This window comes from Furipterus horrens, unplaced genomic scaffold (assembly GCF_987537825.1).
Source record: "Furipterus horrens unplaced genomic scaffold, mFurHor1.1.pri manual_scaffold_10, whole genome shotgun sequence".
Classification (NCBI taxonomy): Eukaryota; Metazoa; Chordata; class Mammalia; order Chiroptera; family Furipteridae; genus Furipterus; species Furipterus horrens.
The window spans coordinates 101205487-101223668 of NW_028327180.1; the positions used below are offsets into that span (position 1 = coordinate 101205487).

At 54.7% G+C, this 18182-nt stretch overlaps 1 protein-coding gene across 1 annotated transcript in view; it reads right to left on the bottom strand.

The window, feature by feature from the left end:
- The window catches only part of SDK1 (sidekick cell adhesion molecule 1), a 458950-nt gene that overhangs the window by 160284 nt on the left and 280484 nt on the right, over positions 1-18182 (bottom strand). Inside the window, exon 5 of the mRNA XM_090288675.1 lies at positions 11313-11446. Within this exon, the coding sequence (XP_090144801.1) occupies positions 11313-11446 (134 nt within the window). The remainder of the gene's footprint in view (positions 1-11312; positions 11447-18182) is intronic.

Here is an 18182-nt window from a genome sequence, read left to right on the forward strand (position 1 = left end):
CATGCAGGGGACCGAGTGGCCTCCACACCAGGGCATCCGTGCCACCGTGGACGGCGTACCTCAGCGACGCTCTCAGCCTCCCATACTCCTCCTGAAACAGCCCAAGATGTCCCTGAGTGCCAGCTGCCCTCCCACCCATCGCCTGCCTGACCTTGAACACGAGGGGCCGCCTGCTGCTCTGCCGGACCCTAGGGACGGACCACGGAGAACAAAACCCTCCAGGTGCCAAGACGAAGAGACAGTCTGAGTCCCTTCCACCAGGCGCCAAAACACAATGGCCCCGAGTCCCCCTCATTAAGGGATGCGTTTCCAATTCATTTTCTGTAAAGGTAGCAATTATTTTTGAAATGTGTACTATACTATGGTATGCTGATTGACTGTGTCCTAAAAATTGTCAGAGTGATAATACAGAATTAATTTCTTAACTGAGTTTATGGTCACTTAAAGTAATTAACAAATTTCAAATGCAACTTATAAGAGAGTGTGTGTACGTGCATGCACACATATGTGCACATGCGTGGGCGACTACACGTATGTCTGCTGCAGGAAAGTATGAGAGGGTGATTAATGAAAAAGTGTGAAGAAAAGCCCCAACTAGGATGCAATTCTGTGCGCGCTGGTGGGAGAAGAATTCAGTAACGCTCCAGCGCCACCTCCACTACGTGTGCCCAAGAGGACGCGTGTGCGCGTGCGTGTGAGCGCATGTGGGCCTATGGATGCAATTCTGTGCGCGCTGGTGGGAGAAGAATTCAGTAACGCTCCAGCGCCACCTCCACTACGTGTGCCCAAGAGGACGCGTGTGCGCGTGCGTGTGAGCGCATGTGGGCCTATGTGCGTGTGTGTGCATGTGAGCATGTGTGACTGCGAGTGCGCGCGCGTGAGTCCGTGGGCACGCATGTGTGCATGCGCACATGTGTGACTGTGCGAGTGTGTGCGCGTGAGCCCGTGGGCACACATGTGTGCATGTGAGCATGTGTGACTGTGCGAGTGTGTGCCCGTGGGCACGTGTGTGTGCATGCCCGCACGTGCAGAGCGGGAAGCCCACCCGTGTGAACGCTGGAGACAGGCCCCCTGCCCGTGGGACCCGCGTCCCAGCGAGTTGCTCGCAGGCAGGGCTGTGCCGTCCCCCAGTCCCGCCGGCACGCCCAGCGCTTGCTGGTGTCAGCCGTGGGGCCAGCCCCGCAGTGCGTGCTGCCCTCTGTTCTTCCGGTGCGCCGGGCTAACGGCCTGCAGTCACGCGAGGGCCTCCCCTGCGGGCCCCGCCCCACCAGCTGCAGCTGTGCCGTCCCGAGAAGTTCCTGGGTCGCTGCTCTTGGCCCGCCCTGGCCTGGTGGCCCTTCTCTGAGGCTGCACGGAGCACAGACCCGCCTCGCCTCCATGGCCCAGCGGCTGAGCCCAGACAGATCGGTCCTGCTCTGCATCTTGTGTGATCACAGACTCTGCGGAAACAGAGTCGGGCCAATACGGTATTAGGTTAAGAGCCCTTTTCATGAAAAACAAGCAGTTGTTTGCCAAGGGAAAACTGGGTTAGTTCAGGAGGTTTTACTTAGGGTGGATTTTGAATACAGGATCACACCTTTTACAAAAATTAGGCCTCTTGTTTAATCAGAGCAAATCAGAAACACGGCAGGTGAGCAGGCTGACGTCTGTCCCCCAGGCCTCGGGCAGACCGCAGCGTCCTGCGTGCGGGACATGTGCTGGGCCGCTGCTGTCTGCGTGAGCCGCGCCGGTCCTCAACGCCCGGTGACTTCTCCCTCCCTCGCATTCTCCACTGCTGAAACGATAACTCACAGGAGCGGGTTTTTCTTTGTTTAGTAGAATTCTCTGTTGCAAAAGAGATTAGGTTGCAGGAAGCTGAACCCGGGTGAAAAGATCAGCAAAGGTGTAGCTCCCAGCCTCCCCCTTAGCAGACCCCAGGGCGCCGGCCTCAGCAGCGAGTCTGGGGCGACCTGGGCCTGATGAGTCCCCTCCCCCTCCCATCTCGGCGCAGCCCCCGGCCCAGCCCTTTGCCCTCAGCCCTCACCAGTGAGCGTTCTGATCCACGTTCTATACGGGGCTATGAGAAAACGTTTACCCAGCTCAATGCTTATATAAACCTTTGTGTGTGCTCTTTACATGGCTGCCCTACTTAGGTTTACTTACTTTTGTTGGGCTCCTTGAACCTGGTTCAAGCCCCCCATTTTACCAAGGAGAATACGGAGGCGCAGGACCTCAGCGGACAGAAAGCCGAGGCCCCGCGGGTGTCACGAGGAGGGGACCTCTCTGTGCCACAGACTCATGCTCTGAGCCCGGGCGGCTCTGCAGCAAGGCCCTTTCTGTGACAATGCCTGAGTGCCTGTGATAATATGTTTCCATTCTAACAGAAACTAATTAATTTTCATCAAAAGCATTATGAATAAAAAAGTCAGATGTGCTGAAAAATGAATTAAAACTAATGAAGGACCATCACCAATTGAAAACAGGTTGATTTTAGTTAATTCAGAGAATAAGCCAAGGCCTATATTGCAGGTGATAGGATTTTTACAATTTCTTCTCCACAATAAAAGGTCTTAAAAAAAAAAGGAGAGACAAAGTTAATAAATCATATCCTATCTGGGGCCGTAAGAAGACAACGTGAAGCCAGAACGGTCAACGTGGTCGGAGCACAGGGCGCTGGTGGCCACGCTGTGCGCAGCTCTGCGGCGCAAGGGGACGGACGGGCACGGCAGAGTCCCAGTGGACCCTCGGGTGGCACTGGGCTCTGTGCCCGGGCCAGAGGCCACAGGGAGTCGGCAGGGAGGCCGCGCCACCCCGCGCCCCACCGGCTGCTCAGGGATCAAGTCCATGGTCAGCAGAACAGGCCACACACACAGACGCCCCAGGGGCGGTGTCGCCACCCCCGGCCCATCCCTTCCCGAGTGCCAGCTCCTGCTCCTCAGTCCAAACTGGGGCCCCAAATGGAAACCCAGTGGTCGTTCAGGCCTATAACCCAGGTGAACCAGGGAAGTCCCACCTCACGTTTTTATGACTCTAGAAAACCACGTAAAGTCACAGTCTTTGGAATCCACCTTAAAAAGCTGCACTTGCCAGATAGTCCTGGGCAAAGAGCAAGACACAGTGACACTCGGCATCGTATTTCTTATGCCCTCCAGTGACCTGCTCTGCCTAACACGGAGCTACGCCGGGCCGCGGGGGATGCTCCCGAAGAGCGTCACAGGCAAGAGGCACAGGCCAAAGCCCCGCCTGACATGGCGAAGGCTCACAGCAGGGACCATCGCTGAGAACCCGCTGATCAGGACACGCGGAAGGAGTCCACCTTAGGATGAACTTCGGGCTCCTGCTGTTCCTGACATGAATTCCATTTTTTTTTCATCTCAGCCGCAAAGTGCTCTTGACAAAGCGCGGGCGGAGTCCTCGCTCTGGATGCGGCCGTGGCCTTCACAGGGGCTCCGTGACCTTTCACGTTAACAGCCCCTTCACCTGATTTTCTTCAGGCTTGATTTAATATTCTCTACCACACTGTAAAGGTCTACAGCTTTAATTACCTGCTGTAATTGCCTTCTCTAAGAGCCAGGAGAACATCATTTTGAGTGATCAGCCGTAAAATGTTATGACGAAGTGGGAAAGGCAGACTGAACTGTCACCGAGAGATGGCCACGGGCCAGGCTGCCCGCACACAAGCCAAACCAGATGAGGAACGTTCACTGTGATTTTAAAAAGCAAAAAGAATTTTGCCATATAAATAACCTACCATCTCGGGCCTGAAAACCTCAGAAACTCGGAAGGAAGGGAAACGCAGCAGGGGTCCTTCATCAGCAGCTCCGCACAGGGGGGCCGTCCGTAACAGGGGACGAGGCTGGGAGGGGTTGAGCCTCGAGGGGAGCGAGAAGCTGAACCCTGGAGGACTGACCACAGGCACCCTTTGTATTCAGCGACTGAGTAAACAGTTTTTCTAAGAAAACTACATTTACAACTAACAGCTGGTCCCGTGGCCTCACCCCAGCCCTAACCAGACACGTAATCGCAGGAAAACCCGATTTTCCAGGCCCCTGGCTCGCGCCCTCTGAAAACTTGCCGTCTGCTCCCATCAACTACTGCGACGGGACACAAAGTGCTCCGGGGAACGCGAGAGCCAGCGTGCGCAGGCGGCGGGGACCCCCACGGCGCGAGTGGGGTGTGATGCTGAGTCCTCCCCAGAGAAACGCTGAAATGCTATGTTTGCATTGATGAGCCCACAGTGGGGGGACCTTAGCTCCTCGGGCAGTGGAAGCGGGATGTGGCCCCTGGCTAAGGGTCAGCAACTAGACCCCGGGGTCGCCTCTAGTGACGGCCCTGGCACGGCCGCAGTTACAACCCGCGGGTCTGGGTACGTGAACGCGGTATTTACGCTGGTACGCTCGGCGCGGGGGCAGGGAGAGGCGGTCTGGGGAACACGCACGGGAAGCGTGTGGTGGCGTCTGTCATCAAGCTGACCAGGCGTGTCACTGCCGGACGCTGGCTGGCGCCCTCCAACAACCGCAGGTAACGGAGACGAGTGAGCGGACACGCCTGGTCCGGCCACGGACTCCCAGCGGCCGGTCCTGCTTGGTGAACGGACGCCCGCTGCCCAGGGGTGGCCTCCTTGCCGTTCAGACTCCGCCACAAGAGGTGGGCAGGGACCGCGGGGGAGCAGGGGCGCGCGGTGCAGACCCGTCTCGTGGACCCGCCGGGACGGACCCGCCTCGCCGAGCAGCCTGTGGGCGCAAGACTGGTAGTGCCCGAGCCGTGCCGTCACACACACGGCAGCGCGGACCGACGGGGCTCCGCAGGGGTGCGCTGACCGTCCCTCTCCACGCCGCGCACGCAGGTCTGTGTCGGGGGGCCTCCGCGCTGCCTTTGCGCGCCGGCTTCACCCAGGACTGCTTCTCAGCGCGGTTCGGGCGTCACAACAGATGCACCCCCTTCTTAGGACACAGCGGGGCCCTGCGGCCGCGTGGAAGGGCTCTCAGAGCGTCTCCCCTCCCAGGGCTGGCTGCTCCTCGGGCCCCTCACGTGGACACACGGCGACATAAACAGCAGGCCTGGCTCCGGGCAGACGCTGTTCTCTCTGCTGGGGCAGCTGGGGCCTGGGGTCGATCCGGCCCTCCCCGAGTCCCCAGGTCTGCGCCTGCTACTCCTGGGACTTTGGTCAATGGGTGACAGTCTTCCCTCACTCATCGCGGGTGTTACGTTCTAGACCCCCCTCCCGCGACAGGTGAAAACCCACGAAGTAGGAACGTCACATTTATCTTAGTATTTATATAAAAGTTAGGGCTTTGTAAACCCTTCCCACACACTTACAAACCGTTCCCAGTCCCTTATTAACCTTTCCCACACTTTTATAAACACTGCTTATGTTCTTAAACATACTCTACACTCTGAAACCTACGTAACTTTAACAACATACGTACACAGTACCGCAGAATCCCGCGATAGAGCAAAAAAATCCACGTTAATTAAACATATTTTTAAAAATCCCGCGATACAGCAAAAAATCCGCAATAAATAATTAAATATAATATTTTTAAAAACCCCGCGATGCAGTGAGGCCGCGGTAAGTGACCTGCGATGCAGAGAGGGACTCTGTCCTTCCCCGGCCTCGTGCCCTCCGCTCTGCGAGGGGCCGCTCCCTGCCGAAGGGCTGCTGCGGAACCGACGGCGGAAAACAGCGGCGAAGCGCCGGCCAGAGCCCAGGCCGGCCCGCCAGTGCCCGCTCTCGAAGCCCGCGGAGGGCCCCTGAGCAGCTCACGGACTTACTGGTCATCACCCAGTCTGGCCGACCCGGGGGGGTTTTGCTCCCACAGCACCTAAATGAAGTTTGTAAACTAGGTATCTAAACTTTTCCAACACAGATCAGAAGGACTGCAAAATTTGTCATTTCTGGTGTATTTTCATACTTAATATTCTAGTGCATTTTAATAAAGTGAAACTACTCAGCACTCTTTCATGTGTATCCAAAGGAAGTTAAATATTTGATGGAGCCGGTCTGCGGATTTGATACACATCACCGCCCATTTAAAAAAACGCATGGACGAGCTCTGATTTTTAAGTCAGAAAATTTATATTGTTTCTTTATTTTCTTCCTGAACTTGTATTTTTATTCTACTCCTTCCACAGAATTCTCCCCTTATTATATTCAATGACTCAAAGTATTTTATTGGCCACCCTGTGATAGCCTCTGAAAAAATACAAATTTAAATTTTTCCAGCAACCACATGCCTCTGGGATATAAAAACATTTTCTCTTGGATTGAGTTATTATGACTATTATTATTTGCACTCAATCAAAGCAAATACCTGTACACAAGTTTTGATGACTATTGTATGCAGAGTTTTAAAACCACTGGGAAGGCATCGCCCACGAGCTGGGTCCCGAGGTTCACTGGAATTCCAACACTAGGGTTCATTTTATAGATGTAAGTGCTTTGAAGTCTCGTTCATATAAAGAAAGCACATGAGACTGGAAGGAATTTCACTACAGAAGTTGCTCCTGGTTCTTTAAGCTCCTGAGTACAGGAAACACACGTAAGTTACTAGTCACGGGAGACCGCTGGCTCCCATAACAAACGGCCCGGAGCCCCGGGGCTTCAGCACATGGAGGCTGGTTCCCGCTCGCAGGAAGCCCCGCTCTGCAGGCCGTCCTGTCCGCCTGCTAGTCCAGGAGCTGGGCCGCCTCCTGCTGGGGGCTCGACCCTCTCCACCTGTGGCCTGGCCACAGCTGTCCCTCCAGGGCAAGGGAAAGCATGAAGGTGACGTGCTGGCTCTGAAATGCCTGGCCTGGAAGTGACACTCCTCATTCTGCTCACATCTCACTGGTCAGTCACTTGGCAGCAAACGGCGACGGGGCTGGAAGGGCTTCCGGTCCTACGAGCAAGCGGCCTCTACCGCAGTGATCAGTCAGCCACCAGACATGACCTGTGTTAAACGGTCAGCTGGCGGCGTGCGGGTCCTGCCTGGTTTTGCAGGCTACAAGGAGTTGGAAACACCTGATTTACAGAATGATTTATTTCCCAGCTATCGGAGTGCCTCACGCTCTCACCTCTCGCACGGATACTCAGAATCGCCCCTTGTTAGGCACCTGGATGTTCACACCCTCAGATAAAGTCTGTATTAAAGATCTGGGGTGAGGGGGCCAGGGGCCCAGTGAGGGGCAGCGGCGAGAAGAGCCCCCCAAAACGCGGGCATCCGCAGCAGATTTGACTTTAGAAAGGGCACAGGCGAGCGCCTGGAGAAGGCGCCCCGAGGATTGCACACGCCTGCTCCCCGCCGGGAGACCTGTGCCCTGGGAGGGCCTCAGCCCAGTCTGCCGATCGCTGCTCTGGGAGATGGCGGATGTTGGGCTGCCCCAAGTTTGCTCAGATGTTGAGAGCAAATTACAATCCAGGGTTTAACCCAGCTTCCTAGGATGTGCCCAGGGCGCAGTGAGGCCGAGGAAGGCACAAGGGGGGCGGGGGGTGCGGGGAGCTAGGACGAGGCGAGGTGGGAGCGTGGGGTTAGGGACACAGACAGGCAACAGGACAGCCCAGCTTGTCTCGCGGGCGGGAGAGAATCGTGGCTGCTTTTATCTGGAATTGCCGTGGTCTTTTTTTTTTTTTAAAACTGAAGTCTGCTTGAGAAGCTCCGGAGTCTCACTCGCCGGCACTACACGCTCCCATCTGGGCTCAGAAACAAAACGTGAGTGGTGGTGTTCTCACGTCTGCTGTGGCACCAAAACCACGGGGGGAACACGAACCGTCAGCGCCCTTACACAGACCGGGCCTGCTGGGGACGTGGCAAGTCACACCCCGCGTGCAAACAGCCCCAGGGAGACCCTGTCCCTTCCCAGGGAGGCGGGCAGTGCTCTCAGGGCTCCCCCCCCCGCCCCGCCCTTCCCCTTGGCTGTAGGGGAAACTCGCACCCACCAATGTGTTCCGTTTGGAAGGGCTGACCCACCACAGGTACCTCGATGGAAAACCTTCGAAGCGAAGCCTGGATGCAGGGTGACAGGTGGACAAAGCGCGCCTGGCTGGGACCTCCAAATGGAAATGTCTGCTCCCCGACAAGTGGCCTGTCTTTCTTTCTTTGCTGTGCCTGGGCCGCGGGAGCCAGGCAGGAAACATTCACGCAGGAGGCTCCCCCCATCCCACCTACGTCCGTCACGGCTGCGGGCCTCACGTCGCCTGAACCCCAAAGCAGACCCAGCGGGGCAGCGGCAAGCTCTCCCGGGAGCGGGGCAGAGCCAGGGGCGCGGGAAAGGTGTCCTGTTTCCAGACAGCGACGTCTGTGTGGAGCCCGCAGCCATTTTTCTCTAACCACACGGAAGGGGACGGCGTCCAGGGATAAAAACACCGTCTACAAAACGCGCGCAAAGCGGCAGGCGCTCCGCTCCGCAACAGCGAGTCACTTCTCATCAATACGTATGTAAAACAATTATTTACTTTTGCCGAGGAACTCTGCGCTTGTGCTTCCCCCCAGCTTCAGGCCCGGCCCAAACAGGCAGCAGCTGGGGGGTGGGGAGGCCCGGGGCGCTCAGGCACCCAGCTGTTCCGGGAAATGGGGTTCCCTCCTGTCAGCAGGGCGATGGCCCTGACACGCTGGGATGCTCTGGGGCGGGGCAGCCCCCGGGGCTCCTCTCTGCAGGGGAGCGGTGTGTTACTGCTCAGGAAACGGGGGTGGGGGTGGTGGTGCACGACCCCCCAGTTGTGAATTAACTATAGAACAATCCACCAGGAATTTAATTTCCAGTCCCTTACGTCCCGACCGGACTCCCTACACAAAGGTCCCCTACTTCAGTCTCCAGGTGCCAAGGACAAATTTATCTTTTGTTAGATGATAACTGGCTGTAAGATCTTTTGATTTTTCAGAAATGCTGGCTGGCAAGTTTTTAAAAATACTCATCAACCCTGGCTGCTGTGGCTCAGTGGATTGAGTGTCAGCCTGCGAACCAAGTGTCGCTGGTTCAATTCCCAGTCAGGGCACGTGACTGGGTTGCACGTCAGGTCCCCAGTTGGGGGTGCGTGAGAGGCAGCCACACATGATGTTTCTCTCCCTCTCTCTCTCCTTTCCCCTCTCTCTAAAAATAAATAAACAAACAAGTAAATAAATGAAAAACCCAAAATTTATCAATACTGTTTGGTGTTTTGTTTTATCAATGTCCACATCAGAAAAAAAGGCTTTCAGGTGTGCAGAACACACTCTACCTACTGCCAGCATGAGCTGGTCTGGGGAGTGCCCCACTCCGTGGCAAAACTGGAGGGGTGATCTTGGGTCTTGTGCCCACCCATGGTGAGCTGGGGGAGCTCCCGCTGCAGCCCAGAAAGGAGGCGCCCAGGCTCGGTTCTGGGGTTCTCTGCAGACTGGCCAAGGCTTCAGCTCTTCAGAGGTGTTCAAAGTAGAACTGGTAGCAAGAAATGCATACCTGGGTGCCTTCTAACTTTTAGCTAAACCCACTGGGTCAACAGGAAGTTCTCCTAAGAACCCAAACAAGGCTGTTTCCTCCACTCCTGCCTTCTCACATCTTACCCGTCCCGACAAAAATCACAGGACGTATAAGGGAACAAAACGCAGGTTTCCTCCTCAGATGTGAACTACATCCACCCACCTGTGCCCTCAAGCTCCTTATCTCTCTCTTTCTGCACATTTTACCTGGTGCCAGTGAACAGATAGAAGTGTACAAGGGAATGAACTGCGAGGGAGTTAATTATCGTATTTATGAGCTGCTTCTGATGTACTTCTTGCTTGGAGTAGAGACTGAAGTTATTTTAAAACCTGGCACATTCCCGCGGTCTCCCGCCATGGCGTGGCGTTGGCGCAGCGATGTGCGTGGCCCTGCTGAGTTCCATTTCTGCGCAGGCGGGACACGCCTCCACGCAGCTACTGCGTCACTTGGGGACGTCAGCACCACGGGAAGCGGGACATCTGTGCGTTCTAGCAGACTGAGGCCAGTGTCCTTGTTTCTGACTCAGAACCCCGCCAGTGCGGCCTAGCGTCGCCCGGGTGTGTACACTACAATCCAGCGCCGAGTCAGATTTGCTAGACTGAGCAGACGGCTCTAATCGTAAAACCTGAAAATCATTAATCACAGTCTATTTGATAATACAATTTGCATCCTTATCAATGCTGAAAAAAACTTGATAACCGACATTTATTTCTATTATGATCCTTGATTCAGAGGGTCCTTTAAATAGCAGGACGTCACGCACGGACTGGCTGTGTGAGCCCCGAACCTAATCAAGGGACATAACTCTCCAAAGCTTTGAGAAGGCCGTGCTGACGGCCAGCTCCGCGCTCAGCCTCTCACCCGGGGACCAGGGTTCGGTCCCTTCCATGGAATCAAGGAGCTGACGGCAGGGTGGTGGCCGCTTGCGAGCCCTGCCAGGCACATGCCAGGCCCGTGAAAACACACAAGTCATCCCTGGTCTCCTACCCCCAGGTTTGCTACGTGCATTCACTTAGAAAATTCCAGTAGAAGCCACATATGAGCAAACGCTATGGTCCTAACCCATGCGGGAAATAAAACTTTTCAAACTACCTGAAGGGGAGAGCCATTCCCGCGAGCCATTCTTTAAAAAGACGACATCTTTTCGTATACAGACAAAGCCACTTAATTCCCTCCTGTGCGACGGGACCACAACATTTCGCAGTGTACCCCGGCCTTCTCCCCGCTGCGTTTCACGCTGTGAAGCTGCCGGCGTGTGGCCTCACCTGCACTCGGTCACCTCCCTCAGCTCAGGGCTCTGGTGTCTGGTCGCCTCCCCTCCCCCAGCAGTGGCCTCTTGCCAGCAGAATTTCCGGAGCTTTCTTTCGAAGGCCAAACCTTTGAATTAAGTTTCCTCAAACTAAAATGTCCTCAAATAATCTGAACACGTAACTGAGGTTTGTGTGCCCTCTCGACCTGATTCGGTCAAATCAAGTAGGAGAAAAATGACCGGCTGATTGTGCTTTAGAAATGCTGCTAATTTGAACAGCATTACATTAGTAAACATATTTTCCTCAAGGATTTTCTTATTAAAAGAATACGACTTGCGCCTGACCTAGTCTCAAATAAGATTCACAGACACAATTCCTGTAAGTCAAAAGGTGTTTGTTGTTGTTAGAAACAGGGACGGTAACAGTGCACAGAAGCAGAAAATATATTTAAATCCCCCAAACAAGGAAGATTTTGCATTCAGAATTATGAGTTATATTCACATTTTCTGCCTATCATTTTACAGGAAGCAACATCGATACCGATCACGGCTGAACCCTAACCCCGGCCCCAGGGAGGAGAGCCCGCCCGTGGATGCGGGGTAAACCCCCCTCCCTGCGGCTGGGCGGTCGGTGGGTTTCGGAACTCACTGGCCACGCTCAGGAGGACGGGCGGGCTGGTCTTGTTCTCTCCGTTCCTCTCGTTGACAGCCTGCGCGTAGTAGGCCCCCGCGTCGCCTGCTTCCGCTGCGAGGATCACCAGCTGATTGTCCAGCGTGATGGCTCTGTGACAGAGAAGGGACAGTGTCAGAGCCGCCCTGAGGACCTCTCGTTTCTAAGACACATCAGCCGACTAGGCCAACCATGAAGGAACGCCCCAAGGCTTTTTAGGGCAGAGCAGGACCTGGAAGGGCAGAAGCGTACCCACAGGCTGGCTGGAGGGCCCCGGCCACGGCCTCCCGAGGGCGGCTGACCCGCTCCCGACGCAGGGCCGGGGCCTCCAGGCGCTGCACACTGTCCCGGCCCACAGCTGGGAGGAAGGCAGCGTTCGGAACACAGGTGCAGCCAGGTTCCTCTGAGGACCGACAGCAGAACAGGCTAGAAGCGTTCCTGAAGGGCAGGCCCTTCTTCCGGTGGGGCCGCTAGAACAAACCCTTCCAACGGGGGGCTGGCCCCCAGACCTGGACTGGGGCCATCGGACCAGTGGAGACGCTCCACCTGGCAGGAGGGGTCGTGGGAGCCTCTGGACTCGGGGCAGGAGGAGCGCTCCCAGAACCACCAAGTCCAGGACGCAGGCTCTTCACGGGCAACACCACCCACGCCCTAGAAGGGCAAGCACCCGTCACTCATCGCTGAGTCCTTCTCATGTACCCTAATTCCATTGTGAAAAAGAAACTCTGAGGCACGTGTGACCCGCCGACCTGCCCTCCCTTTAGGAATGAGAAAAGCGGGGATCAGAGAGGTTAAGCTGTTTGTCCCGGGTAACACAGCAAGGCGACAACACGGGAGGGCGGAACGGGTCCTCTCCCGTGTACACTGGTGCTCCGCCGACTGCATCACACAGACTCTCACCGCCACTTACGTAAAAGCAGCAGAAAAATCATAAACACACAACTCCCGTAAGTCCCAGCAGCTTTTAGTTAAAATGCATGTCCTAGACCCTGTGCTCATGTGGCGGTTCCGTGTTCTTTTTACCAGCTAAGGAGGCAGGAACAGAAGACCTTGTTGAAAACGAAGACGCCCAGGTGGGTGAGCTTCTCTGGCTGCGAGGTCTGGTTTTGAGAGCAAGACACCTTCTGGGCACCGAAGCGTCACTAAGCCCACGCCCTTGTTTCCAGAACTCTAGACCCCTCGGCCTGCGCCCCTCAGCCCCAGGGCTGAACTTTCACCTCCCACAGCGGGGCTCCCTGACAGAGAAGGGTTTTCCTTGTTTGTTTTTAAACCCTAGAGAGTCAGAGCCTTTCTGCACTCAGATAAACTAAGATAGCGTTCTGTGTAACGTGAAAACAAAACCTTCTCACGAGGAACTTTAGTATAATAACCTTTTTCTTCCTGCTGCCTCTGGGAGAGCTATTTCAAAAACCCTCGATATCTGTGCGTTACATAAACTTATCTTAAGAAGTTACTGCGCGCTCCGGGGTTCTGTCGGCTGTTACAGTCCCAGGTCTCCGTGGCTGACTCAGCTCATTCCTCACTTAAGAAAATGTGTCTGTTATGAAGTTTTCAATTTTTAGTCCCATAAAGATATTTTTTAAAAGTTTTACTATAATGTTTATGACTTCTTTATAGGTTCCTTTAAAGAACCATAGCAATTATTCCATTTTATTTTAGTACACGTTATATTGGCACCTAAAATTAAATATGAATATTTATTACATATGAAGTTATACATTTAATACTACAATTTAAAAATAGTAACTTTTTTCTTTAACATCTGATTTTTGCAGTAGTGATTTAAAATACGCCTATTATTTCTCAGAACTATTCTCCAAAAATACCCATTAATTCTCTGTATTATATGGCATTGTTTCAAGGGTACTGGAAATTTAAAAGTGCATAAAGAATAAAAATATTAAATATTAAAATTTACATTTCTTATAATTTATATCTTCAAGTTAATTTTTTTCTTTGTTTTCCATTTCTGTACCAGTTTAAGTCAAAACTCAAGAAGAAAAGTTATCTACTGCCGAAGACACACCACAAAAATGCCTAAACTTTGGAGAACATGAGATTAATAAGGACCAGTTCCCCAGAAAACTTAACTGGTTTTCTATCCAGCTCTTTTGGAACAGAGTATGTCTATCATGAAAACTGATTTTAAAATGAAAATTAAAATGTCTAACGACATGCACCTGAATTGCTAGTTCTGGTCGTTTCTGTGAGGCTTAAGCAGAGAGCCACCTGCAGAGGGGGCGCAGTGTGTGCCAACCACCCGAGTCCCGTCCCTCCCAGGCGCTCCCGGGAGGCCACCGGTGTGAGCAGCCAGCCCGGTCCCGGCCCCAGGCTCGGATACGGACCCTCGGGGGGCAGCAGAGGGGCTCTGGCCTGGGACCTGCGCTGGCCCGCTTGGGCCCAAGGGAAGGGGCAGGCTTCCCACTTCTGCTGGACGCCAGCCGGGAACTGTGCCGTCCTGGGGTAGCGGGAGCCCCTCCGTGGGAACGCTGGGGACCCCGAGGGAAGGCGGTGTGCAGCCAAAGGAGGGCAGGGCCCGGCCTCAGCAGGAAGCCAGTAATGCCAGTGGCAGGACCGCGCGCGTGGAAGGGCTGGGGCTTGATCCCGACGGCCGATGGGGCCGGTGAGCCGGCCTCGCCCCTTCCTGTCTCTGGATTCCTCTTCCATGAGCTGATGCTCTCCATTCGGGGAACCTAAGTTAGGGCTCCTGTTACTAGAAGCGGAACACATCCTGAACGTACTCAAAACAGCACAGGCAATGCCATCCGTTTGCAGTAAAAATAATAAGGTATGCATCCTCTGCGCACAGAGAAACAGCATTATAGACGTGTGCTCATAAAAGGTAACAGTGGTTAGCTCCGCGCGGAGAGATGGTAAGTTTTTCTTTTGATTTCTGTACTGTAAACTATTTTTCCAACTTTTTCACTATAAATACCACCTTTGTTATCAGAATAATTTTCAAAATGAACGCAAGGGCATGCTGAGTGATTATGGTAGCAACGCTTAATACTTTGCCCGTAATATGAACTCCTTGGCTTTATTATAACGTAATTCCAAAGCACTAATTTAAAACTTACACTGACTTTACAGAAAAATAACATTAAAGCCAGAGAGAAGTGCCCATCTTTTTACCTTTATTAAAATAAATGTATGTGGTTTCATGCAAAATTAGTTTCTTAGTCTTTCCCATCTTAATTCTAATTTTCCAAGTGAAACCTTATACCTCTAACTCCTAATCCCACGGGACTCTAACAAAGAAGAAAAAATAAAAGCGCTTAGTCCAATAAGGCTGGGAGGTACCGAGCCCAGGAAAGCAGATGCTGGACTTGGGAAGAACCGCCTGCCGACCGTGAGCGCGGGGAGGGCCTGCGAGGGGTCCGCTGGCGGCCGTCCCACAATGAGGGGCCGCACGACGTCTCGGTTAAGGAGGACTAACGCGAAAGGCCACTCCGGCACTTTGGGTTTTTCACCAGCTCCTCCCAGCGCTTTCCTGAGGCAGGCAGCAAAACAGGATTCTCCACTTCAGAAAAGATGAGACCGTCGGCACTGACTGACGACACCTGCGTGGTGTGTGCAGCTGGGACGGGGTGGGGGAGGGGGCGCCCAGCTGGGGGGTCCCCCGTGAGCTTCCCGCCACACGTTCCCCACGCCGTCCAGAGCCTCTGCCGTCAGAGACAGGGCGCTGACATCAATTCCAGAAGCACCAGATTAACGATCGATGGAAACAGCTCAGGACCAGGGAGGAAAGGGATGAGTGTGTGTTCAGTCAGATCACCATGGAAACAGAACCGAGTAGCCGCCCCCACTGCTTATTCATCAGTGGCTCGAAGCCCCAGGCCTGACTCAGCGCGGAGGGACACAGACCGGGACCGGGAGCCCTGAGCCCGTGCCGCCTGCGTCTTCCGTTCGGTGTGGTTATAAACCAGCAGAAGTACCAGCAGGCGCGCGCACAGCCTTCCCCAGGAGGCCCGCCCGCGGGAGTGGGTGCTGAGCCACCTCAGCCCGCCCTGCGACCCGGCCGGGCTTTCCGGAAAAGACGCGCTTCTTCGGTTATCACTGAGTCCTTTGACCTCTGACACTCTGACACAAACCAGCATGGTAATGTACACATTAATTTATACGTTATGATGAAAATTCAGTGAAAGGTTCATTGAAATGAGGACTTTGCCCATAAAATGTGAAAGTATAACTTGGGTCTGTGGCTTCACTACCACAGATGTTAAAGTGGCACTGGCTTCGTTTCAATGGCCACTCAAGTGCGTTTAAAAACATCAGCGCAGAATCTTTAAACCACTTGAAACACACTCCTTTTTAATTAAACAGCTTTTTAATGGGTTGGGCACGTTTGAGTGTCATCTGGATCTAAAGCCCCACAGTGTGACAGCAAGCTCAGGGCAGACAACTTCCGTGCCTGCGTAATCACAGAAGTAACGTTGCTCCCCGGGAACGCGGGCCGTGAGGCGCCCCCGGGCGCCCGGGAAGTGGGAGGGCACCAGAACGCCACGGGCCTTCGTCACGAAGGAAACGCCGCGCTGACCGTGCGCTCCGGGTGCTGGGGTACAGCTGCAGCGCGAGTGAGGACGATTCCGGGAAACCCAGTTCTCAAACCTTCCCACGGCCAGGAGCAGCGAGCCGAGGTCGTGAACAGAGTCCAGGCATGCCAGCACGGACGGCAGGAGGCGGGGTGACCGGGACTGCAGTGCGGCGCGCTCCGGGGACAAGGCCAGGGGTCAAGCTCGAGAGCCACGGTGGCCCCGCGAGAGGCGTGCCGCCCCATGGGAGGAGGAGAGCGAAGGGACCAGACAGGGAGGACGCTGGACAGGTGCGGCCGTCCGCGCCCTCGCGGCCCAGGCCTGTGCAGCAGCTCTGTTTGGCCCACGCAGGGACATTTCCCGTGGCCCGTGTAGTGAAGCCCACAATGGCCGGTATATCGAACAACAGAATTGCAATTAGGTATCAATTCTCCTTCAATCTAATTCTTCTATTTCAACTTAACTGTCAACTCTTAGTTACAAACAAAATGGGAGTAGGTTAGAGGGTGAGGCTTCTAAAATGATAACGCGCCTAAAATTGTCCGGCTGTGGAAAACGCTCAGACACGCGCACGTCTGCCTTACGCTGAGCCCGGTGTTCGCACGCAGAGCCTGCCCGACAGTACGCGGCCGACGAGCGCGCGTTGGCCGCATGAGCGACGGGAACCTGCAGGGGCTCCCCATGACAGGTGGCTCCGACAGTTCCTTCTGGAGCTTGCAACTATGGGTCGGCCAAAAAGTCCACTGCGTTTTTTCCACACGACGGCACTGGTGGCGCTCAGCTGTCTTTTACGCCATTCGAAACGATTTTATTAGGTTGCATTGTGAGAGCTGTCATATCAGCCTGCATGAAAAAAAAGTTATCAAAACTGGTGAATTTTTGTGCAGCCATTTTAATATTGAAGATGGAAGAAGATACGGAGTATTTTTGGAGTATGTATGATACTTTATTACTTCAAGAAAGGTAAAAACGCAACCAAAACGCAGAACAAGCTTCGCGCAGTGTACAGAGAAGGGGCCGTGACTGATCGAAAATGTCAGAGGGGTTTGCGAAGTGCCTCGGTACTGCTGACCTTCCGGCCACATAACTCCCTGCTGTGGGGCCGTCTTCTGTGTTAGAAGGTGTTTAGTAGCCCCCGGCCTCTCCCCACTAGAAGTCAATAGCGGGAGACTGCCGACATACTCAGAATGTCCAAATCAGTAAAGTTACTGGTGAAAATGAGCTATGTGCCTCATTTTACGGAACATATAAAATGGACTCTTTGGCCCACCCAATACATGTTAGAGCCAGAACCCAGGCCAGGTGAGGCGTGACGACCCTCCAGGCAGCCTGTGGGGGTCCTGCCCTGGGTGGTGCTGCCCAGGGGCGGATGTGGAGCCGGGCGTGGAGCCCAAGGAGCGGACTCCATGGGAAGAAGACTTCAAATGACGTAAGAAGGAAAATGACAGCCGTATTAAGTCCCCAGTGTGTGAAGCCAGTCTGTGTACTTCAGAGACTTTTGGAGAAGGCAGCTGCCCCGTCACAGAACATGCAGGCCGGACGCCTTCCTTGCGACAGCTTCCTAAAAACTCGAATACGGAGGGGACGCCAGACAAGACAGACAACCTGGTTCTCCAACGCAGCACACCTGTGACAGTCCGGGAGGGGCTGCTCTGGGAGCCTACCTGGGAGCAAAGCCCACGCTCACTTCTGCTGACCCTCTGCCTGGGCCTCCGCCGGAGCTCCGGGCACCCCACCCACCCCACACCTGGGCCTGGCCTGGGGCCCCCGCTGCCGCTGCAAGTGTGGGTGCTGGGGGTGCCCGTCTGCAGCAGGTTGTAGGGAGAATGGAGAGGGACGCTCCTCCTGGGTGCACACTGTCTCCGCACTGAAGCAGAAAGGAGCTCAGAGCCCAGCGTGCGTGCACCTGGTCCTGACCCAGGCCCGGGGGCCCAGGTAGGGTGTGCTATAACCCCAAGGGCGGCACAGAGACGGCACCCCCTCTTTGGGCTGCAGATGGCCCAGGGTGAAGTTACCACAACGTTCCACGTTCCTGCAACCTGGCGGGGGGGCATGGTGGATCAGAGCCGGCCCTGCCTTTGTGCCCTCGGGCTCGGTCCTTGGTCACCCCGGGTAACAGGTGGCAGCACTTCCGCCAAAAGGACCTCTATGGGGTGCGAGTCAGGTGGCAACGGGAGGGAGGCTGACACACGGGTCCCCGCGTGTTTGCTGAACCTGCGTCTGGCCCCTCACTCGGGGTCACTGGCGTCAACTGTCCCCCTTTGGGGGCTTAACATCAGATCCTCCCTAGAGTTTGAGTACATCGGTTTCCTGCGGA